The sequence below is a fragment of the Furipterus horrens genome, unplaced genomic scaffold (assembly GCF_987537825.1).
Source record: "Furipterus horrens unplaced genomic scaffold, mFurHor1.1.pri manual_scaffold_10, whole genome shotgun sequence".
Taxonomy (NCBI): Eukaryota; Metazoa; Chordata; class Mammalia; order Chiroptera; family Furipteridae; genus Furipterus; species Furipterus horrens.
Window position 1 is genome coordinate 55,193,041 of NW_028327180.1, and position 24,645 is coordinate 55,217,685.

A 24,645-nucleotide genomic window follows, 5' to 3' on the forward strand; every position below is an offset into this window, starting at 1 on the left:
AGGATCCTCATTTCTTAGGCACGTAAACCAAGGATAAAAAATGCCTCCTCATAACTTCATAAGAGAACTTTGGAATTAAATAAAACAGCACTTGAAAAATAGAGTAAAGGGTATAGGATTGGATGAGCCAGAGGCTGAATGCATGCACCTCAGCGACAGCCTAGGCATTTTTACTTAAAGAATTATCCAGAAGGGCAACATTTAAACCAAAGAAACTGAGGAAACTGCAAAATTCTGGACTGTGTAAACAAATCTGCAAGTGGAGAATTATCTGAAAGTCCCAAACAGCCCAATGGCTGCAGAGGAACACAGCGAGGTGAGAGGAGACTGGGCAGGTCTGCTTCTGCTCAGGAAGGACAGGGCAGGGCACACCTGTGGAAGGCGGTCATACAGTCCACACACAGACACCAGACCAGACTCCAGCTACCCAGCAGCAACAGAAGAACTTTCTCTGGTCCCACACACAGGAGCTAAGCAAGACCTTGACTTCAGGACACAGCTTTCCCCTATACTTCCTTCTGATTTATAAAAAGAGAGCCAGAAAAAGTACTCTCAACTTTTCACTGCCAAGGGCCACACTGTATTAGTTTTCCTACAGAATCTGTGTTTTGGAAAGATTTAAAAGGAGATAAAGTGCCTACTACATCACCTGACAGCGATCACTTGTGCCCTAACTCTTAGTTACACAAAGCACACTGTGATGAATTGTTTCCCCTCCTGTTTTTCTAATCAAAGGGAGAAAATCCCCAGAGTTCTGAGCATCATGAGAAAACCAGTGTTCCCTAATAAAATGATACAACTTGCCATTCCTTCTCCAAAGTCACTGGGGTCAGCTATGTTTTAGAACTCAGGATTTTTCAGATTTTATGAAGGTAACATGGGTCACGTACTGCACACCGTATACCACCACCATGGGTGTATGGGGCAGCACCTCACAATCAAACATGTAACTCTTTCTGCAACTTGATGTAGTGTATAAAATATACATTTTATCTTCTATATTCTGTGTTCTTTATATTCTGAAATCTATATTCTCATGTATTTTATATTATGTTTAGATTCATATGTGTTCATATTGAGTTTGGTGTGAAATGAGTTCTAATCAGGTCAGATTTTGCCCCCAAATTAGGAATGTAGAACTTTCCATCTTTAGAGCTTTTGAACATAGGAATTCCAGTGGAATTGTGTACCTGTACTATTCCATGTAGTTTTCCAAAAGAGATAGCCTTTTGGAAAGTTTCCATTAAGGTTTTGAAAATGTAAAAGAAAATAGTGGGTAGCAATATCAAAACTTATTACATCCCTGACCAGTGTGGTTAAGTTGGTTGGACATTACTCCACAAATCAAAAGGTCATCAGTTTGATTCCTGGTCAGGGCACATGCCTGGGTTGTGGGTTCAGTCCTAGCCAGAGGCATGTACAAGAAGCGATTGATAGATGCTACTCTCTCACATCAATGTTCCTCTCCTTGTCTTTATCCCTCCCTTCCCCTCTCCCTGAAAATAAATAAAATCTAAAAAAAATTACAAAGCTACAGTAATAAAAACAATGTGGGACTTCTGGTCAAGATGGAAGGAAGTGTAGGTAAGCATGGCTCATCTCCCCACAGAACCACATAAAAATTACAATTACAGTGTAGAACAGCCATCACTCAGAATCATCAGAAATCAAGTTGAACTGAAGTGTGACAGCTATGAAATTAAAGAAACCACATCCATTCAGACTGGTTGGAGGGGTGGAGACATAAAGATGTGGAACGGGCTGGTCCCACACCCACGGGTGGTGGATAAAAATTCAGGAGGCTATTTCAGGACCCAAGGGTCCCAGCCCCACATCAGCCCCCAGCCCAGTCCCAGGAAGACAAGTCCCAGTGGGGATTGAGTCACTGGAAGAAACTGCTGGATTCCGAAGCAGTTCTTCTTAAAAGATCTACACATGGACTTACTCAGATTTACTTTCCCTGAGCTCCAGCACTGGGGTAGCAGGCTGAAAGGCACCAGTGACATATGGGGAAGAAATGAAGTGTCTGGCGTCAATGTGAGAGCTGGGAGACAACTTTCTCCCAGACAGAATTGTGGACAGAGGCCATTGTTCCTTTTCTGAACTTTCCCCCCACACAGCCACAGAGCCAGCAGGCAGGAGCAATATCTGAGACTCCATCAACCTGGCTCACACTGTTTTCCCCTCCCTGGTGTTTCCCTGAGGCTCTTCCCGACCCAATTTATGGGACCGGACAATCTGTTAACAGTGGCTTTTTCATATGAATGGCTGCTCTCGACTCATCCTTCCCATCTTCCTAAATCCTCCCAAACAACCGATATCCAGCCTCAGCCAGCCCCTAGCCCCCACACTTCTTGCTAAGTGGTCTAAGGCCCAGCACTAGCAGCAGCCAACCTAGATTCACAGCTTGGAACTTTCCAAGCCCAGCACAAGTAGAAACCATTTGAAGATTGCTTTGTAGCTTATGCTGAGTGACCCTGGGAAGAACTTAGCCTATACCACCCAGGAAACCCCAGAGCCTGCACACCCAGGGGACAGCTAAAGACCACATTGGAGCACCACCACCCTGCCCCTGCACAGCGTATCCTCCACAGGGAGAGAAGGTTGGTGGTAGTGGTCACAGCCAAATCTTGCAGCTGACTATCCTGGGGAAATCTCTCTCATTGGCCTGTCAACAGCAATTAAGGATCAACTACAAGAGGAGGGTGTACTCAGCCCACACAAAGTACCCAGCTTCGGTGATAGGGGAAGCTGTGCTACAGGACCCTACAGGACACTTACTACATTAGGCCATGCTACTGAGACAGGGAGTCATAGCAGCTCTACCTAATACATAGAAATAAACACAGGGGGGCTGCCAAAATGACAAGACAAAGAAACACAGATAAGAACTCCAGAAAAAGAACTAAACAAAATGGAGATAAGTAATCTATAAGATGCAGAGTTCAAAACACTGGTTATAAGAGTGCTCAATGAATGCAGTGAGAACTTCAACAGCATACAAAAGATTCAGTCAGAAATGAAAGATGCGCTAATTTAAATAAAGAACAATTTACAGGGAGACAACAGTAGAGTGGATGAAACCGAGAATCAAATCAAAGACTTGGAACATAAAAAAGCAAAAAAACAACCAATCAGAACAACAAGAAGAAAAAGAATTTAAAAAATGAGGATAGTATAAGCAGCCTCTGGGACAATTTCAAGTATTCCAACATTCACATCATAGGGTTGCCAGTAGGAGAAGAGAACAAGCAAGAAATTGGAAATCTATTTGAAAAAATAATGAAAGAAAACTTCCCTAATTTGGTTAAGGATATAGACATGCAAGTCCAGAAAGCACAGAGAGTCCCAAACAAGATGGATGCAAAGAGGTCCACTGCAAGACACATCATAATTAAAATGCCAAAGGTTAAAGATAAAGAGAGAATCTTAAAAGCAGCAAGAGAAAAGCAGTTCATTACCTACAGGGGAGTTTCCATAAGACTGACAACTGATTTCTCAAAAGAAACTTTGTAGACTAGAAGGGATTGGCAAGAAATATTCCAAGTCATCAAAAGTGAGGAACAAACCTATCATTTAGGATCAATGGTCAAGTAAAGAGCTTCCCAGACAAGAAGAAATTAAGGGAGTTCATCATCACCAAACCATTATTATATGAAATGTCAAAAGGACTTATTTAAGAAAAAGAAGATAAAAACTACAAATAGTAAAATGGCAATAAATATATATCTATCAACAATTGAATTTAAAAAACAAACTAAGTAAATAGGAAGGACAGAGAGAGAATCATGAATATGAAGAGCATTTTGATGGTTGCCAGATATGAGGGAGTTTGGGAGAATGGGTGAAGAGGTGAGGGGATTAAGAAGTACAAATTGGCAGTTACAGAATAGCCATGGAGATGTAAAGTCGTCGTCATCGGCAGCCGTCCGTCTCGAGAGACGATGGTGTAGCTTCTTAAGAGTCTATCTGCACCGCCGAGAATGGCTGTGCAGTCCGACTCGGGAGTGACATCGTATCTGTCTCCTCCCGTGTTGAATCGACATCTTGCGATGACGCTGGAGTGTCCTCTCCAGTGAAGCTGAAGCTACAGAGCCTGGGCAGGGTGATATGGAGGGTCTGCTGTTGCCCATGCAGCAGACCCCCCCTCTCTTCGCAGCTGAAGGGTCCAAGGGAAAGACGGAGTCAATACAGCTTGGCTTCAGGTGCGCCGCAGGAGTTGCCGGTGTTGACTACAACGTCAAACCGCCTTAGGGACTCCGGCTCCGGATTTTCTGTCAGGGTTTACTCCCTTAGCCCTTCCCCTGAAGAGGTATGCCGCAAGGCAGCGGAGGTTTTTTGGAGTCAGAGTTTTCCTTCTCTGATGTACCCTGACTGGAAGATCGAACCAGCGACACTTAGCTCGCAGGCCGACGCTCAATCCACTGAGCTAAACCAGCCAGGGCATGAGATGTAAAGTACAGTATAGGGAATGAAGGGGCCAAAGAATTTACATATATGACCCAAGGACAAGAACAAAGGTGTAGAGATTGCCTGTGGAGTGGGGGGTGCTGGGTGGAGGATGGTGAAGGGGTAAAAATTGGGACCACTGTAACAGCATAATCAATAAAACATAATTTTTAAAAAATGAAACTGGCACAGGAGTAATAGACATATAGAATATGGAAGAGACCTGAGATCCAGAAATGACTCATATATCTATAGTGAATGGAATTTTAACAAGTTGCCAAGAACTTTCAATGAAGGAAAGAATGCCTCTGCAACAAGCAATGCTTGGACAACTGGATTTCTGTGTGCAAAGTAATGAAGTTGGAACCCTACTTCATGTCACCTATAAGAGCTAACACCATAAAACTTCTAGGAAGAAGCAGAGCGATAAATCTTCGTGACCCTGGATTAGGCAATGATTTCTTAGATATGACACCAAAAGCACATGCAACAAAATAAAAAGTAGATAAATGGGACTTCATAAAAATTAAACATATCTGTAAATCAAAGGACATTGTCAAGAAAGTGAAAGAACAACCCACAGACAGAATGTAAGAAAATATGTGTAAATATATCTGATAAGGATCTAGTTTCTCAAATATTAAAGAACTCCTGCAACTCAATAGCAAATGACAACCAAATTTAAAAATGGTTCAGAGCTACTGGATGTGTGGTTATTTTTCCTTTCTCTGTATTCTTTATGGAACACGATTTTTGAAAACCCTGTGTATTATCCATAGAGCTTTGGTTTGTATATTCTCTGTAGTTTAACTACATACAGCAAAGGGTATGTCAACCAAGTGATTAGAATGAAGTTATCAGAGTTCAAGTCCAAATAAAGCATGTGATGTGGAATAACAAAAAATGGACAAAGAACTTAAACAGACATTACTCCAAAGAAAATATGCAAATGGCCAAGAGGTACATGAAAAGATGCTCATCATCACTGTCATTAGGGAAATGCAAAGCAAAACCACAATAAGATATTACTTCCTATCTACTAGGATGGTTATAATTAAAAGAAAAATAACTGTTGGTGAAAATGTGGAGAAACTGAAAGCGTCACTTTGCTGGGAAGTATGTAAGTTGGGGCAGCTACTATGAAAAAATTTGTTGGTTCTTCAATAATTAGATATACAAGTACCACATGTCCCAGCAATTCCACTCCTATGTATATAATGAAAAGAATTAAAAACAGGTATTTGAACAAGAACTTTTACATGAATATTCATAGCCAAACTGTTCACAATAGCCAAAAGGTAGAAACAATTAAAATGTCCACCAACTGCATAAATAAACTATGATATTCATATAATGGAATGTTATTCAGTTATAAAAAGGAATGAAGTACTGATACATGCCACAGATGATGAAGCTTGAAAACATTATGCTGAGTGAAAGAGAAAGACACAAAAGGTCACATATTACACAACTCCATTGATCTGTATATTGAAAACAGCAAATCATACAGAGGAAAGCAGGTGGCTAGTGGCCAGCGGTGGATGGGGAATGAACGGTGACTGCTAATGGGTATGGGTTGCACATGAGGATGAGGTAGTGTTTTTGCAGTAGATAGTGGTGACAGTCGCATGACACCGTCAATGTACTAAATGCTACTGAATTATGTATACATGTTAAAATGGTTAAAAGAGTAAACTTTCTGTTATGTAAATTTTACAAAAAAAAAAAAGAGCAGGTAGACAACTATTACCTTTTTTAGGGAGCTTAAGGCATCTGGAAACCTCCATTTATTTATAATCACTAGCCAAGAGGTTGAAAACACAGTAAAAAATATAAAAAATAATCAAAATTGGTATTCTGCTTTAAATGTGGTGTTCCTAAGGATCTGATAGATTTTATGAATTCCTGTAATATAAACCAGAGTTGATCAATCTTGGCATTATTGTCATTTGGGCTGGATAATTCTTTATGGTGCATGTATAGCAGCATAGTAGCACTATAGCAGCATCCTTGGCCTCTGCCAGAGAGATGCCAGTAACACCTCTCACCCCCACTGTGACATTGTGACAACCAGAAAGTTCTCCGCACATGCCAGATGTCCCCTGGGGGGCAGACTCACCCCTGGTTGAGAACTCCTGTTATGACCTCCTTAGGAGTAGTTTGTTCTTCTGGGATTTCATTTTCTCCTAGAATTTCCTTTTAAAAAATCAATTTCTGAGATTGTCCTTTAGTTATTTCCTAATGGCAGCAAAATCATTTAAAAAAACACATGACAGATTGCAGGTAAATTTCAAAAACATTTGTCATTATAATGGATCAAACTACACTATCAACTTGTAAGCAGTAGGTTTCTCACTGGCAACTTAATGCCCTGGCAATAAGCTAAATATGGGTACATGAAGTGGGGGAACAGTGCAATGCTCCCTTCTCAAACTCTTTTTGGGCAAAAACTACCACTGTTCTAGCATTGCAGAAAAACGACAGCTAATAAGCCCTTTGTCAACGTTCCCCTTGCCTTTGGAAATGCATGCCCAATTCATTCCAGAACTTCTCCAGATACCATTGAATGAGTCTGGAATCAGATACCACCAGCTCAGACAGCAGCCTCCATTCCAGATCCCTCAGTGGCACTGCCGCACTGCTGGCAGGAAGGCAACAACTGAGTGTCATGGACCTGGGGTCCCCTGACTGCTTCGACTGGTACAAAGCCGCTGCTATCAGTTTTATACCTTGGGCTTCTGGGTAGAATTTTATTTGAACAAGGAGTTCTGAAGCTGAGAAGTTTGAAAGCCACTGGACTCATGCAAGCCCTGTTCTCTACAGATGAGGAGTCAGAAGCCAGGACTTTTAACTCATAGCCAGATCCCTATCCTCTGTTCCAAGAAAGGTGGCCAAGTAGCTTCAGCAAGATGTGACTTCATCTCTGTTGTGCCCCAGTTTGTGCTTCTCTGCAGGAGCACTGCAGCTTCTACCTTACATGCCTGTTCTGGGAATTCAGTTCAAGGCAATGAGTGGCGTGCACATACCACGGCTATGCACGAAGTGTTTGTGTTCCCCCAAAATGCAGATGTTGAAGCCCTGACCACCCCACCCCTCCATGTGATGGTCTGTGGAGGTGGGGTTTTGGGCGATAATTAGTGTTAGGTGAGGTCATGAGGGTGCAGTCTCCATAATAGGGTTGGTGCCCTTATAAGGAGAGGAAGGACCAGAATCTGCTCTCTCTCTACCATGTGAAGATACAGCAAGAAGCCGGCCATCTGTGAGCCAGGAGGCAGGCCTTCACCAGAAGCTGACCATACTGCGCCCTTATCTCAAACTCTAAGACACCCAGTCTGTGGGGTTCTGTTATAACACCTTGAGCTGAACAAATGCCTGTCACAACAGATGTATAAACCAATTCATGTCTTTTTCCTGGAAAGAGACTTACTAAACCTTGACAAGATTTCATCTGATCTTTTTGTTCCACAAGAGGAGGCTCAGCTTGCTGAACAATGTATGTGGGGACTTTGATGACATCCGACCCTACGGGTCTCTTCCTCTCACTGCTTTGTCTTGAACCACAAACTGCCACAGCACCAAAGGAGATGGTCACATTCAGATTATTCTCATTTTTGCTTCACACCTTGGTATCAATGTGAAAAGGTGACCAAGCTGAGGCAATGACTTCTAGATCAAGCTGAACTTCCTCACCCCCTTTCTAAATTCTTAATAAATCAAAAAGAATAGAGATGGGTGAAATTTTACATGATGGCTAAAAACACCAGGGAAGGACAGTCATAAGCCAGAACCTCAGAAATTTCTGAAACTTGGTCATGACCAGCCTGAATGAAGGGCAAATAAGTCCTAGTTTACCTCAAGAACAAGGACCAAAGGTAATATGGCTCCCCACTACTGCCCAGTGACACCCCCAGGGGCCTGGAGTAACAGCCGCTGGGGTCACAGGCAGCCTCAGGGGTAGGTTTTCAAAGACAAGTCTCAGCTCTACTCAAGGATTTGAGAAGAAGACCAGTGCTGAGGTCTGCCTGGCATGGGAAGCCCCTTGGTTTTCCCAGGCAAGGTCAGTCAATGGGTAAAGAGAGGTTGTTCTAGGCAAGGATCCTGGGGGCAGAGGCAGGGGGACAGTCATGCCACCCAGAGGAGAGGCCACTGCTCCCACTGTGCCAAGCAAACAGAACAAACTCCACCTTATGAAAGTGAAACCTTTCCTTCCACCTCCTTCTTTGCTCCTTATGGATAAATACATCTGTACTCTGGCAAATTTAAACTATAATGCTAATTATTTTCTTCTCCCCTTAATCTGAGTCTGAAAGATTTGGACAGGGACCTATCCAGTTCCAAACAGAGCCCATTAAAAATTTTATAACTTAGGTCATCCTCTACATGATTGAACAAAAAGAGAATTATTGTTCACATGAAAAGATTCAGCTATTCAGTAAAGGGTATCAATCTGAGGACTCAGAGCAAAGGCCATCTTTGGAAGAGTGATATGAAAGAAATTCTCTAAGTTGTATTGAAATGAGACTTAAGGAGCTATTGGGTTTATAAAAGGAGTGTTGGCAATAATTAAGATGGAACAATGTGCCATTGAAACGCAATGGTGTGGATGGACTGTGAAGAATATTGCATATTACTAAAGCTAACTAGGTAAAATACGTACAACACAAACGACAAAGTCAAATGGAAGTCAGAAGGAAATAGGGGAACGATGGTTAATATAAGAAAAAAAGCAAACAAAAAAAACACAAGCAGGTATAGGAGATTCAAAAGTTAGCTAGTGTGAAGTCCAGGAGGAAGCGTGAAGCAGAGGAAGCGATTGTGCAGAAGGACTACCAGTGGACTAGGTGCTAAAAATGCACACTGGGTTCCAGGAAATAGCTATGAAAACATAATCTCCCAAACCAGAAACTTCCAGGAGACATTTTTTTTTTTTAAATCCTCACCCAAGGATGTATTTAGGGAGAGAGAAAGAGAGAGAAACATCGATCAGTTGTCTCCCATACGCACCTCGGCCAGGGATGGAACCCAAAACCCAGGTATGTGCCCTGACCCGGAATCAAACCTGCAACTTTTTGGTGTGCACAAAGACACTCCAGCCAACTGAGCCACACTGGCCAGGACTCCAGGAGATAGTTTAAAATTTGATTGGGGAAAAAATTCTGTAAGCATCTTGGCTAGAAAATAAATACATAAATAAAAAGAATGTTTGACAAAAAAACAATAACCAAGTTGACTTAAGGTCATTTATAAAGTGTAAAATAGGGAGAGACAAAGGCATAACAACAACAGTATTTTAAAATTAAAAAAAAAAAGCAACTTGACTTCTATGCTCAGAGAAGTTGTCTTTCATTTGTTTAGGTTCAGGCATGTAAGGGCTTAGAAAATGTGTTTTGCTTATGTCTTTATTGGTAAAGTTTTATTTGGCGTTATATAGTAACTTCTTTAATACTAAATATTTTAAACCTTGATTCAGTCTCTGTAGCAATTACTCAACTCTGCCACTGCAGCATGGAGTCCGTTGTGGATGACCTATACGCAAATAGGCATGGCTGTGTGTCAATAAAACTTTACTTAAAGCCCTGGCTGGTGTGAATCAGTGGATTGAGTGCCAGCCTGTGAACCAAAGGGTCGCTGGTTCGATTCCCAGTCAGGGCGCATGCCTGGGTTGTGGGCCAGGTCCCCAGTTGGGGGCGCATGAGAGGCAACACACATTGATGTTTCTCTCCCTTTCTTTCTCCATTCCTTCCCCTCTCTCTAAAAATATATAAATAAAATCCTTTTATTAATTAATTAATTAATTAATAACTTTGCTTAAAAAACACGGCACAGTTTGCTAGTCCCAGTTCCACATGAGAGATAAAGTGGAATCCAGAGCTCATGAGTGACTAAATCACAGCATGTAATAAGAGGGGCAATTAGTATTATGCTAAACTAAGTTATAGAAAGATAAAAACATCAGAATAGGTAATATAAACATTGAATAGAAATAATCTAGATTTAAAATGCAAAATGTTGTTAACCAAAAGCTGTAAGTTTCAGGGAGGAGAGAAAATAAAAGTGCTAAACTTCTTTCCTTACATGGGCAAAGGTGGGTGGGTGGTAAGAAGGCTAATGGTAAGAGAGAAACAAAGGTTAAAAAAAAATGCTTTTGAAAAGCTCGAAGGAATCTTCTAGTAGAATTAAAAATAGAAGACAACCTTTCTAAAACATTGCAGAATTAAAAGGCAAAGAAAAAAATGGTCCATTTTGCAAGAGACAAAGAGAAAATGAAGGAAGCAAAAATCCAGAAAGCATAAAACAAGAAGACAAAAGTCAAACCAAATACATCTGTTACAACCAGTGGAAATTACTTAAATTCTTATTAAGAGACAACTAACCAGATTAGACACACAGACTGTGAGAATTCCAATTGACGTGACATACACAGCTAGTATATATAAAAATATGAGCAAAGGTATGTTGGCAAATGCAAACAAAATATATTAGCAATTACAATATTACATTTTTAAAATGTACTATAAGGAAAAATAAATAAAACAAAAAAGTTCAAATGAAGATATTGTTAACTCAGTATTTTAAGTATCCAACAACAGGATGAACATATATAAAGCAAAACCTGTTAAAATGATAAGAAATAATGGAAGAGTAATTTCCAGTAGCACTGGGAAAATTCACAATACCATCCTAGATGATCGATAAAAGATAAAGAATAATGGAAAAAGAAGATCTTAAAAACATCACTATTAAAGTTCAGTTAACATATAGCAATTAAACATTATCTATATTAAATATGCTCATTATTGATAATATATTAGTCATAAATAAAAAGCTCAATAAATTCCACATTCTCTGACCATAATGCAGTAAATTTGAAATTAATTTTTTAAATGGGGGCAGGGGGTAAAAATACCAATTATTTTCAAAATAACAAACATCACTAAAATAATAAATTTTCTCCTGTCCTACAAACAAACAAAGGAGATATTCACAGTGGAAACACAGGTTGGCTGGATGAGAGGAAGGACTACCTAGGAAAATAGAAAGGGAAGGAACCAGTTTGCTAAGAGAGGCATGGACAGGGGGGATTATTAGTAATCTTAGACAGGGAAGAATTAGAATACATGAACCAAATAGTCTGCTCAAGCTAATTTAAACAAACAAAATATAATCTCCCTCACCAAAATTCCAGAGATTAAATTAGTGCACTAGAAAGCAGATGAAAATGACTAATCAATCCAGGACATGGGTTCTTTGAAAAAACTAATAAAATGGACACCCTTTCAGGACAACTCAGTGAAGCCAAAAAGAAAGAAAACACAAGTAATGATGTACAAAATGAGAAAGATAGAGAAGAAAGAAAATATTACAGAGTTTCATGTAGAATTCTATGCTAAAATGTTAAATCTCAATGAAAAGGAAAATGGAAAATAAGGGAACAAAGATTATCAAATCAGGCAATCAGAATAGTCCGTTATCCATGGAAGAAATAGAAACCAGTCTCCAAAAATTGCATCCATAAAAGGAGCTATGCCCAAATGTTTTATGGGCAAGTTCTTTCAAACTGTAAGGAACACATAATTCTTATGCTATTTAAACTGTTCCAGATCATAGAAAAAAATTTAAAAGTGTCACAGTTCACTTTATAAAATTAAAATAAACTCGATACCAAAATGTGACAAAGACAGCATAATACAATAAAGTTAAGTAATTTTACATGGAAATATAGATGCAAGCCAGAAATAACATATCTAGTATAATGCAGTAACATAAAAAGGAATAATGCTACTCATCAGATAGAATTTTATTCAATAATACTGTATACAATATTATAAAATCATACTTATCAAGTCAATGTCAACAAAAAGCTTAATATTAATTGATATAAAAAGCAGTATTTGATAAAACAAAAAAATATTTTTAATTAAATTATCCTATAAACTATAGAAAAATATTTTCTTGATATGAGGATGTGTATTGATCTAAAAGCAACAGTGTCATATCTAATGTCAAAATACCCAAGAGCATTTCCCAATTTCATTGTTGTAATTAGTTTTCAGCACACATTAGTAAATGTGATTAAGGTATAAAAAATACTTCAAAGGTAGTTTGAAAAGCAAAGAGACATTTCATACTTCATAACAGGAGGTCTCAGCATGATAAAAGTGTCACTTTTCAAATTAATCTACACATTCTAAAACATGATGATTAACATGTGACAGGGACGTATGTGTGTATGTGGTGTTGGTGGGGGCAGGTACAACTTAACAATGAGTTCAGAATTTTCCTGGAAGAATTAATGTGCAACGACAGACAAGAAAACTTTGAAGAAGAATATTCATCCAGGGGACTTAAATCAGAAACTATTCAAATGTATTATGAAACCACAGTAATTAAAATAATGGGACACCAACGCTAGAGCAGAGAGACAGATAACTGGGACAGAAGTGGAAGTCCCCAAATAGAGTCAAGATTCTAATGTAATCTATTCTTTCCAAATAAGGTGGAAAAAATAGATCATTCAGTTTCAAAATAAATATAGGTAGATATAATCTACCAACACATAAAAATAAATTTGAGGTAGACTACAAATGAAGCTCTAAAAGAACTAGGAGAAAACAGAAATTATCTAACTTACATCATGGAAGATCTCTCCAAGAATCCCTAGGAAGCCATGCTCCATGAAAAAGTATTAAAATATGTGACTATGTGAAAATTTTTAAAGTCCATATATTGGTAAAAGCCATAAAAACAATACAATGAAAAAAAAAACCCAATGGGAGAAATAGTTGCTAAAGATGTATAAGGATTATACTATTGTTAAATACTCTTCATCTTTATTCACATTTTAGTGAGTCTATCATTCGGCCTGTAATCCATTTGCCTGTGCAATTCCATAGAAGGTGGAATGAGGCAGAGGAGGAAGAGGTTGAGGAAGATACAATTCAGAGGAGAGTCCCAGTTAGCCAGAGGAAGGGACATCTACCCTGCCCAGGTGAGAGCATTTAAGAAGCTAAAGGTGGGAGCGGAGTTACTCTTCCCACTGTCCATTCTGCGAGATGGCGCCAAAGGGTCCTGCATTTATTACAGCAGCAGCCAGTGTGGCCAGCAGAGAGCAGGCCTGGGCAGCTTGTCTGTGGGTGTGGGGTGGCATGGCGTGGGAGCGCCCCCAGGGCTCTCCACGCCCTTGAGGCAGAGATGAACTGTTGATGAGGATTTGGCTCAGGAGTTTGTGAAAGGTGACCATGGGGGATGGAGCGACAAAGCGATTCCCTGGCCAAGGGCCACAGAGCAGGAGGCACCAGCGAGGAAACAAAGGAGTCACAGACAAACGTGGACTCAGTGTGGATTAGCACCTGGGGACCAGTCACTACACTAAACCAAACTCCTCAGCTCAGGGCACTAAAAATTACAATGAAGGTCAGCTGAGGGCCCCAATTTCTGTCTCATTCCCCTGCCCCCAGTCCCCACCTTCTGCCACTGCCGTGAAGCAGTGAACCCCTGGGCCTGGCCAACAGCTCAGCAGGCAAATCTGAAAGGTTGAGTTACTCAAGAGAGGTTTACATGACAGGATCTGATTGAGCTTCTTGGATTTAAGTAAAGTGTGTGTGTGTGTGTGTGTGTGTGTTTCCGTGGAATTTCATGGAAAAGATGACATTGGTTTTTGGAAAATAAAAAAGCTACATTTTCCTTAGCGTATCCGAATACAGCATGAGAAAACTGGCAACCCAGTATATACAATAAGGAATGATTAATATCTTCAATGTACAAAATGAGCTTACAAATAGAAAAAAAAACTTTATAAAATGTGGCCAAAAAGCACAGAAAAGCAATTTCATATCCCCAAAGTTGAAATATAAATAACTAATAAAATATAAAGGGAAGATTATGCAAACCAAATGGCAGTGCTAAAGGACAGCAAACCTGCTAGACAAGGAAAGGCCTAAGAAAAATGTCCTCAAATCCAAACCTGAAACCATGAAGTAACAAAGCACAACAATGCCTCAATCACTCCGTGTTGTCTCCTTCAAAGTAAGGGCATTAGGCCTGCTGTGTGTGTACTAGTAAATCTTCATTGACAGATTTGTCTTGTGGAAAGAGCCACTATTAATTCAAAGCCAAGTCTGGTAATACTATTTATGATCAGCAAAAGGTCTTCTCATCAATGTGTTCTGGAGGCAATGACAAAAGTGGCATTCCAGAGCTCAGTGGCAGCTCATGGAAATACATATTTCCAATGGCATATGAGAGGGATTATCTTGGCAGAATCTCTCGCCTGTCCTGTGTAAAGGTCTCCCAGCTGGTCTAGCCACAGCTTTCTTTTCACTAAGCCTTTTATTTATTTATTTATTTTTTTGAAATATACACTTGATCATGTCATCCCTGTTCCTCGTCATCTTCAGGGAACAAAAACTCCTCGAATGGCTCTGAAGGCTTATTTGGGCAGGACCCTCTCTCCAGCTTCAGTGGACACCAGTATCTCTTAGCCTTTCAGCTCTGGCCACACCGGCCTTCTGGAAAAGCCTCATGAATATCAGGCAGGCCAGGTCAGAGTCTTTGTCCCTCTGTTCCCTCCTTCCCCCTTCTAGCCACTGAATACCTCTGTATTCTACAGCTCAGCGGTCAAGCCCTTCCCCATGCCAGCCTTTTCTGCCACCCTGCCCAGGGTCTGGCTTATCCACAGCAGAGGTTTTCAAGGCTCCACCAACATCCTCTTCACTGTCTGTAGCTTGGGATTTCTTGTGTCCTTATCTAATTAATGTCTGTCTCCCCAGGGAGATGAGAAGTCTGCAGGAAGGCAAGGACTCCAACTGGTTTTACTCTGTGCATTGCATAAAGCCCAGCACATGGGAAGTTCTTAATAAATAACAGGTGGATGAAAGAAAATTGTTCTTTGATACGCTTGAGAGGTAGATGGGGAGCAAGATGAGCACAGCAAACCCCCCCATACCTCTATGCACCTCCCTGTTGCCCACCCATTAGCAGATGAGTCTATTTCCTTGAACCTACTGACTTGCTGGCTTTATGACTTGCTTACAGCGCAGAATGAGGAAGTAGTGACACTGGGCCAGGTCTGTGTCCGGCTCTTCAGAAGCCTGGCAGCATCTGCCCTGACTCTTCAAGAGAACCACCACCTTGTAAGAAAGCTAGTCAGACCACTGGAGCAAGAGAGGTCGCCAATTCTGACAGCCAGCCCTGACACCTGGACAAGCTGGGCCTCAACTCATCCCCTACCCACAGAATCACCAGCCATAAAAGGGTGTTGCTTTAAGCCACTATGTTTTGGAATAGTTTGTGGTGCAGCAAGAGTAACTAAGAAGCTGGTCTCTTATGTTAAAATGTTAATGGCTTTCAGATCCTCTCTACACCATTATGTCTAAGAGACCAACCTTTTTCATAAGAATCAGGGGCCTGATCCCTTTGTACCTACAGCCAATCAACACAATCTCTGGCTACCTCAACAGCTACAAGAGTCAGAGTCCTTCTATATCATTTAGATGTCATTATATGCACTTGCCCCTTTTCCTTGATGTTTTTCACTTGTCACCGTCTGATATGGTTCTGTGTATTTCACTGTGCAGATTTTCAGCTCCATTTGGGCAGAGATTTGCTGGTTTTTATCTCCAGTGATTCTCCAGCTGCCTGGCACAAAATAGATGCTCAGTAAAATTTGCTGATTAAAGGAATCATTTGCTGTCTCACTGCTTCCACCTGATAAGCCCCTTGCCAGCTCTGCCTTCCACCAAATGTCCCATTATAAAACATTCTCCCTGCTCACCATTGCTGCCCACCCCTCTTTTTTTATTTCCACACAATTCTCTAATATTCATATTCTCTCTGTTCATCTCCATGATCAAAGCTTGCTTTTCAAAAAACATTCACTCCAAGGAATAAACGAATGATAGCAACCTCAAACATAATTCCCCTCCTGTGAAGGGTTTCTGAATTTCAGCCAAACACTTAGGATGCAAAAAAGAAAACAAGACTCGCAACACTTAGACTTCAGTACAGACAAATCAGATTCCTACCTGTAATCACACTATTCAGCCCAACAACTGATGTAGCTCTGGAGAGGAGGAGCTTGGGGGGAGAGGGATGTGATGGGGGGCGGGGGTGATGTGGGGTCAGTGCAGAGACAGAGTCTTCCACAGCGCAGAGGAGTGAGCTTTGACCTCCGGCGAGGAAGCAGAGTACTTACTCACCCCATTACCTTGGGCTGGGTCCCACCACAGGGGTGCTTCAGCTTTCTGTATCACGTTCATCTATGCCCCGGTTTTAGTTTCTAAGCTCACTGTTGCCTGGCAGCCTAGCACAGACCGATAACCTCTTCTTCCCAAGAGATTACTTGTATTTAAGACCTCATGTCCCTTGTGTATAATATAATGATGTATTTATTCTTCTGTTCACATTTTGTATGAAAAATATCCTAAAAACCAATAGCATCTCATTGGTGGCCCAGCAGAGGTAGTCAGCCTTCAAATTCCTGCTTAGTCAACAGTGATGTTTCTAGAAGCTTCCACAGTGACCTTCAGACACAGTTAACTGTTCTATTTCTCAGCCCTGGTAATATCACTTTGGGGACCAATCTCACAAACTTGTGATATTTGTTCCTAATTTGTCTCCTTAACTAGATTGTGAGGCCTGTGGGGCCCAGGAATGTGCTTTATCTATCTTTTTATTCTGTTTAACTCAGCACCTGCTACTTATTATACAGTCAATAAACCCTGGAAGATATAGTCTAAACTCATTTGGTGTCAAGAGGAAATTGCACCACGGAGTCGGTAGGTTTAGACTCTCCCACTGAGCAGCCTGGTTGAATGCTCCTGACTACAAATGTCCAGTTTTCTTCCTATCACACCACAGTAGTGGGGTTTGGAGGAAGCCCAGAGATCTCAGGTGCACCTCTCTGGCTACAATTCCCTCCCACCACAGCCTCTTCACCTCAACAATACTGACTCCCAAGCCAGCGGATCCAAGAGGGAGGCTCTGATTGGACCAAGTCCCGCTTCCCCTGGGGGACCCCAGGCCTAGCCCACGGAACTCATTTCCCTGGAGACTGCTCAGCCACCACCACAGGCCCTTCACTGTGGCCCCTCGGTGTGGTCAGTCATCAGCAATAGTCCCTATAATCCCCAGCCTCTTAGCTGTTACAGAGCAACCTATAGCCTTCTCGAAGGGGCTTTAAATTTATGATCCCAAGCCTCAAACGGGACTCCTCAGGACTTTCTGGTGATGCCACTAAATTCCCATAATCTGTTCATTCTCTAACCTCAAAGATTACTATTTCACATCTTCTTTGGCTCCTCAAATGACCATCATTTCCTATTCCTTCCTCACTCTTAGCTGATGATCTTTCTATATATTTCATGTACTCCAAAGAGATCTCTCCCAACCTACTGTTTTCTCATCCCTTCCCAACCCTGCATTTGGCACCAAATCTCTCTATTCAATCACTCCTATCAGAATAGATACGTGGTGGTGTCCTGTCTCTCACCTTTGAAAATTCTCCCTAGATCCTTCCAGCTACACTCTATGCCCCAGCTCCACTGTCTAATAAAACCTTTCCGAAGAGTTGTCTGTTTCGCTGTTCCCACTTCTTCATTTCCCACCCTCACTCAAAACCACACAGCATGCTTTGTTTCCATCGCTCCACCGAGGCGGTTGTCTGCCAAGGACCTCTCTATGTCTGCATGGACCTCCACTTGGCCAACTTCGGTGTTGATTCCCTGTCCTCCTCTGACTTGACTTGGCAGCTGCTTGGGACACCATTTATCATTCTAGTCTTCTTGAAACATTTCCTTTCACCTTGAGGGATATCACAGTTTCCTCCCTGACCACTTCTGCTCACTTTCTTCTGCTGATTGGTTCTGCTTCTTTTCCCAGCCCTCAACTATCAGAATGCCCCATGGCTCTCACCCTTACCTCTCTTTCCTCTCCACACTTTCTCTCTTGTAGATCCTTCCATTTCTGTGGCTTTAAATATATCAACGTGTCCTAAGTTTATACAAAGCCCAGCTTCCCCTCTTAGCTTCAATTCATACATCGAACTACCTGCTAGGCATCGCAACTTACACGTCGAATGGGCCTTCTCCCCAACACTCATTCTTTGCTCCCCTGCTGGCCCCTTGCAACCCTGTCATTCTCTAGCTGCCTCAATCTCAATAAAATGCACTATTTACCCAGTTATTTAGGCCCCAGACCTGGAAGTTAGCTTTAATTTCTCTCTTTTTCTCATGTCTCTATGTCCTTTGAAATGAGAGCTGAATGTAATCACTTCTCAACACCTCTGCCTGAGTGGAGGACTTCTTCAGCAACCTCCTCACTGGTCCCTCTGCTCCCACTCACCCCAAACAGCCCACTCTCCACCCAGCAACCTGAATGATCTTTTCAAATCATAAGACTGGACACTCACCTGCTAAAAACCCTCATATTAAATGGCTTCCCAATCACAGCTAGAATGATATGCAAATGCTCCTTTGGCCTCACAAATCCACATTACTTCGGCCTTATCTATCTCCCCAGCCTCTTTTTGAACTTGTCTTCCATCCCATTCTCTGTAATTCACCACACTGGCTTCTTGCCCTGCCTTGAACAGGACAGGTTCTTTCCTATTTCTGCACGGGCTCTTCCCTCTCTGCCCAGAGAGCTCTTCCTCTCAGACTTTGCAAGGCCTGCTCCTCACTTCAGCCAGATGTGTGCTCAGACATCACTTCTTCAGAGGACTCTCCTGACCCCCACCCCCCATTGTCCTGCTATTCTCTAGCTTCTTATTCTGTTGACTTTTAAATAGTGCTAATTAATCCTAAATTCTTTTTTATATAAAATGATTTTTTAATTTTTAATGGTCATTTTAAAATACTAACTTAAAATTATAATACTATATCTATTTGAATAAGAGGAAGTGTAGCATCAGTTAAATAACATTAGCTAAACAAAAAAGAAATCAATCAAAATTACTTTAAAGAGAAAACAATACAGATGTTCTGAGTGATTACGAGTGTTCAGGACCCTGCTACTGTGGAAACTGAGTCAAACCTGTAGGTGACCGTGGATTCTGGCACTCTTACTTCATGACCCTCCTCCTTTCTGGGGGCACTCATGATCCATCGGATCCCCTGACACTTCTGGGCCTCTGTGGGCTGTGGGTGGAGCAGCAGGAGCAAAAGGGCCACTTGGGAATAGCTGGAACTGGGACTCGACCTTGGCCAGCATTTTGCCTGTTGTGATTATTGTCTTTCTTTCCCTCCATCCATAGGGATGTGTGAGCCCTTTCACATGGAGGACAGTCTCCATTCCATAATATGAAGTGCTTCTCTCTGTTTTCTTGCTCAGGTCTTTGGTCATCTTCCTGTAGAGATTGCAAATCTGTATGTGGAGTCTATGTTTCTACACATGTGGACAAGTTTCTTCTCTGTTTCTAAGCAGCTCGTTTCTATCTCAGTTTCTTCTGAAGTTGCATTAAGTGAGCTTCATGTGATTCAGGCAGAATGTGATGCTTCAGCTTCAGCTGCTGAATCTCACTTTCTAGGTTTGCATTTTCACGCTGCAAAGATGTTTCTTTGAATTGGAGATGGGTTATCTGTCCTGTGAGATCTTCATGCATTGGCTATTCTTCCCACAATTGTCTGGCTATTTCCTGATGTTCCTCTACAGGACTTTGAAAGGACACATTAAAGTCGCATCATCAGAAACACCTGTGACCGAAGAATGGGGTGATTGCTGTTTTCTGTTTCCCTGTTCTGTTTGACCTGCCTTGTCACATGACCTAAGTGATCCTGAAGGAGATCAGGCACAGGGATGGTCTGTAGCCCTCTTTCAGCCACTGATAGTAATTGGCTGACTTTATCTTCCAGGACCTGCTCCTTCGTGGTTGACTGCTCCAGCCTGTTTTTCTCCTGCTCCTTTTCCTGGACTCCCTGCCTCCATCTCATAACTTCTTGGTGGAACAGTTGTTTCTGAAAAACAAATGTTTCCCTTGAAATCATTTGTTATTTCTCTTGAAGTTGCTCTCCAACAATCTCTGCTGCTTCTGAGGTGGGCTTTCATCAGTCAGCTGGTGAGGTTTAGGAGACCAGCCTTTGGTTCCATTTGCAGAAATGCATGCTCAGATTTGTATTCAGTGCTAGCAAGCATGAGGTCTGCAATGTGGGCCAACTGGCCTTCACGCCAGGCAGCTTGAGGGAGTCCGCAGCATGTATCACTGGTTCAATATTCTTTCTACATCTTCCACAGACTTCATTGCCAGCAGAACACCTTTTAGCTAGCACCTTCCCATTCTTAAATTGTGTCATCTCTTTACTAGCAGAGACACCACCATGCACATACCCAGATCTCCCAGGGAAACACACGGAGCCCCGGGACACGTTTCAAGCTTTCAGCAACACTAGCAGAGCCCTGTATAGGTGCTGAATGGTGGATGCAGGGGCACACAGCAAGCCCTCCGTGGCTGGTCAAACTCACAGCTCTGTCTCCAAGTTCCAGTGACCTGTGGGCCACAACTGACCACTCAAAACCCTTGAGGTGCTTCGTCTCTAAGGTAAACAGATACCTAGCAACCAGGGCAGATCAGTTGGGCTGGGGAGGGCAGCCAGCAGGTTCTAAGATACAGTTTTCCCTAACTGCTCAGAAATAGAAAGTGATCTCACATGTACAGGCACGGGGTGGGTGGAGAGGGCCTACTGCTGTCCGGAGTACAGAGAATTCACATATATGCCTTTGCTCCCCCCCCCATTAAGTGTCCCTTACTGTGAACACCTTTCATTAGTGTGGTGCATTGTTACCTGATTATCAATTCAAGTCCATGGTTGACATTAGGGTTCACTCTGTCGCGTAGTTCTCTGAGCTTCAACAAATGTCTGATGTGGCATGTCCAAATCACATCATCACACAGAATAGTGCCACAGCCCCCCAAACCCCCTGTGACCCCCTGCTCTTCCCTCCTTCTCTCCTCTGGAGCCTCTGGAAACCCGTGATGGCTTTCCTGGTTCTGAAGGCTGCTTTGTTAATATATCTACTCTTGCTCTCTCTCTTTTCTTAACTTTTCAATTATAGTTACATTCAGTAGTATTTTATGTTAGCTTCAGCTGTACAATCCTGAATTCTGAGCATATATTTATTTGTTCATATCTATCTCCCCCCCCCAAAAAGAATGCAGATATCTAACTGGCAAGGACTGATCCCCCTATTCCTTCTAAGCATCTAGAACAAGTGCTCAGTCAATGCTTGCTGAGTGAGTGGACACAAGAATAAACGTGCAAACTTCAGGAGGAAGTAAGAGATGAGACACAGAAAGGTCAGTAAGCAGGTAGTGGCTCAGGTAAACAGTGTCACTCAAATAAATTTAAAGCTGTGAAGTACTGCCAGGAGTAGAGTAAGCCATAACGATAGACAGACACAACACAAGATGAGTCAGAGGACTCAGAAGGGCATCTGTTGGAAGGAAATTACTGCAATGACAAAATGTTCTCTATTTCTGCTATCCAAAACAGTAGCCACTGGCCACATGTGGCTACTGAGCACTTACAAATGTGACTAGTGGGACTGAGAATCTAAATATTAATTTTCATTAATTTTAACTCACATTTAATAGCCACATGTGGCTGGTGGCCATGGCATTAGACGATGAAGTTCTAGAACCTGAAGAATCCCTTCCCCTCAGTGGGACTTCAGGCTAACAATGCATACCTCACACTGGAAGTTGTTGAGAGGACACATGCAATAAAAAGCCTTGTCAACTGTCTGAAACAGAGCTGACCCTCAAAAAAGATCATAGCTGCTATTATTCAGAGTTGCAAATTAAAGTACTTTTAAGTACATGCCATTTACATTTGGCTCTAAAGTGCTGGAAACAGACTTTTATTAATTTTTATCATAATTTGTTGTTTGCTAGAGTTAGTGGATAACCAATGTGTGTGTCTATATTTGAGCTCACAAACTAAAAATAGCAAACAACCATTTTGGGATCTTGTGAAGGCCTTTCAGCAAAGAATGACTATTCCAAGTGGATCAGCTGGCTGATACTTCTAATGAACTTATTAATTTTTACAACAGCTAATTTAGCATTTGCAGAAACTGGATTTACAACATTACTCTATTATATTCAAACTGTGCCGTCTGCAACTTCCCGAATGCTTTTGGATAAGAGTAATATTAGCTTTAATAGTTACTATTAAAATAAAGGGAAAAGTATTTTCTTACTAGAAACATTATGCTGAATTCTTTAAAGCTTAAGTTGATTTAGACATAAAATCATTTATTTTCTTGTCAGAGGCATGCCATACTTTCTTCCATACTGAATCCAGAATATAAAATTAACACAGATATAGAGCATAAGCAGAACATTATAACTCACCCTTAGGAATAATGTAATCTAATAATAAAATCACACATTTGTTCAGAATAAGCATGGCGCTTATTTTTAGGCCAAGGGAATTTGCAGTCCTTAGCAGCAGAGGTGGAAGTGGCATTCCACAAGTGCTGGCGAGGCTCAGACTGCAAGAGGACCGATGTATTTAGATTAGCACCAGCTTAAAGGCATTGAGAAAAGTTGAGGTTCTTATTAAAGAGACCAATTAATCTGCATCCCTTGCAAGCCACTTCATGGTAGTTGAAAAGGTGCCCTAGGACATAAAATAAACGAGACTGGAGTAGAAAGGGAATGGCATAGAAAGGCTTCCAACAAGGGAGCCTCTCCAGACTGCCCTCCCGAATTTGCTGTTTGAAATGCAGATCCTTTCTCGCCCACCCTGACTGTGAATGGGGGCAGCAGACCAGAAGGAAGGTGAAATCCTAAGTGCTAAGACGGGATGTGGTGAAGACTTACCAATGGGCATCACTAAAAAGAAGGGCAGCCAGCAGAGCACGAAACAGCCCACCACGATGCCCAGCGTTTTGGCGGCTTTCTTCTCCCGGGAAAACTTGAGGAGTCTCACGGAGAAGTGCGTTTTGTTCCTGGCGCTGGGCACCTCGCTGCCTCCTACAGCGGCATTTTTCCGATGGATGCGGAGCGTCACTTGCTCCGAGTCCGACTTGTCGGTCTTGAGGCCGTACTTCAGGCCGCGGCTCTCCCTCTTGGCCACCACGTAGACCCGGCAGTACATGACCAGGATGATGGCCAGCGGCACATAGAAGGACCCCAGCGCGGAGAAGAGCACATAGCCGGGCTCCTCGGTGATCTGGCAGATGGTCTCGTCCTCCGGGGCCGGCTGTCTCCAACCGAACAGAGGCCCGATGGAGATGACGAGGGAGAGAGCCCAGACACAGAGTAGAGCCATGAGGCCCCTCTTCTGGGTGACAATGGTGGGGTAGCGCAGCGGGTAGCTCACACCAATGCAGCGGTCGATGGAGATGATGCAGAGCCCCAGGATGGACGCAGTGCAGCACAGGACGTCCAGCGCCGCCCAAATGGTGCAGAAGACCCTGCCGAAGGCCCAATAGCCCAGGATCTCGAAGATAGCAGAGAAAGGCAGCACGGTGGAGGTGAGCAGGAGGTCAGCCACCGCTAGATTGACGATGTAGTAGTGAGTGACCGAGTGCAGATGCCGATGGCAGGCCACGGAGAGGATCACTAGAATGTTCCCCAGCACCCCGAAAATGATGAGGCTCCCCAAGATCACCCCGAGCAAAATGGCCTTGGAAATGTTCACCGGTGCCGGAGGGTGAGTGCAGTTGGAGCTGTCGGAGGCATTTCCAGAGAGAAACACCATGGTCTCAGCCGGCCAGACGCGCTCCGGGTTCTCCAGGGCCTCCCCCTCACGGGGTCGGAGGCGGGAGCGAGGGAGCCGGGAGTCAAAAGCCCTGGGCTTGGGGGAGCCTTGCCCGCTGGGATTGGCTGGGGGTGACAGCGAGAGGGTGGGAAGCAACCTTGGCCAGCCCTGGAAACCCTCAGAAGGCCACGCAAAGGGGGAAGGGCATTAGAGGCGACATGGCCAGGGGCACGCGATTGCCCGCGAACACCCTCCACCCGCTGCGCTGGCCCAGACCCCAACTCCCTACATACCCGAGATTTGGTGGCAAGATCTAGGAGACAAATTGCAAAATACAGCCCCGGAATTACGGGAGTCCTCTTTTCTGCACTGGGTGATCTGTTCTGAGTAGAAGATTTAGCATTCTTCATATCATTTGGAAGTCAAAAATCCAGCGCCCGTCTCCACCCTACCCCCAACCTTCCACCCCCCACAAACCACAAGCAAGTACCAGTCT

At 42.6% G+C, this 24,645-nt stretch overlaps 1 protein-coding gene across 1 annotated transcript in view; it reads right to left on the minus strand.

The window, feature by feature from the left end:
- The window catches only part of ADRA1A (adrenoceptor alpha 1A), an 85,853-nt gene extending 61,580 nt beyond the window's left edge, over positions 1-24,273 (minus strand). The window contains 1 exon segment of the mRNA XM_090290291.1: positions 23,267-24,273. Within this exon segment, the coding sequence (XP_090146417.1) occupies positions 23,267-24,149 (883 nt within the window). The 5' untranslated portion in view covers positions 24,150-24,273.
- Between the last annotated feature and the right edge of the window lie 372 nt (positions 24,274-24,645).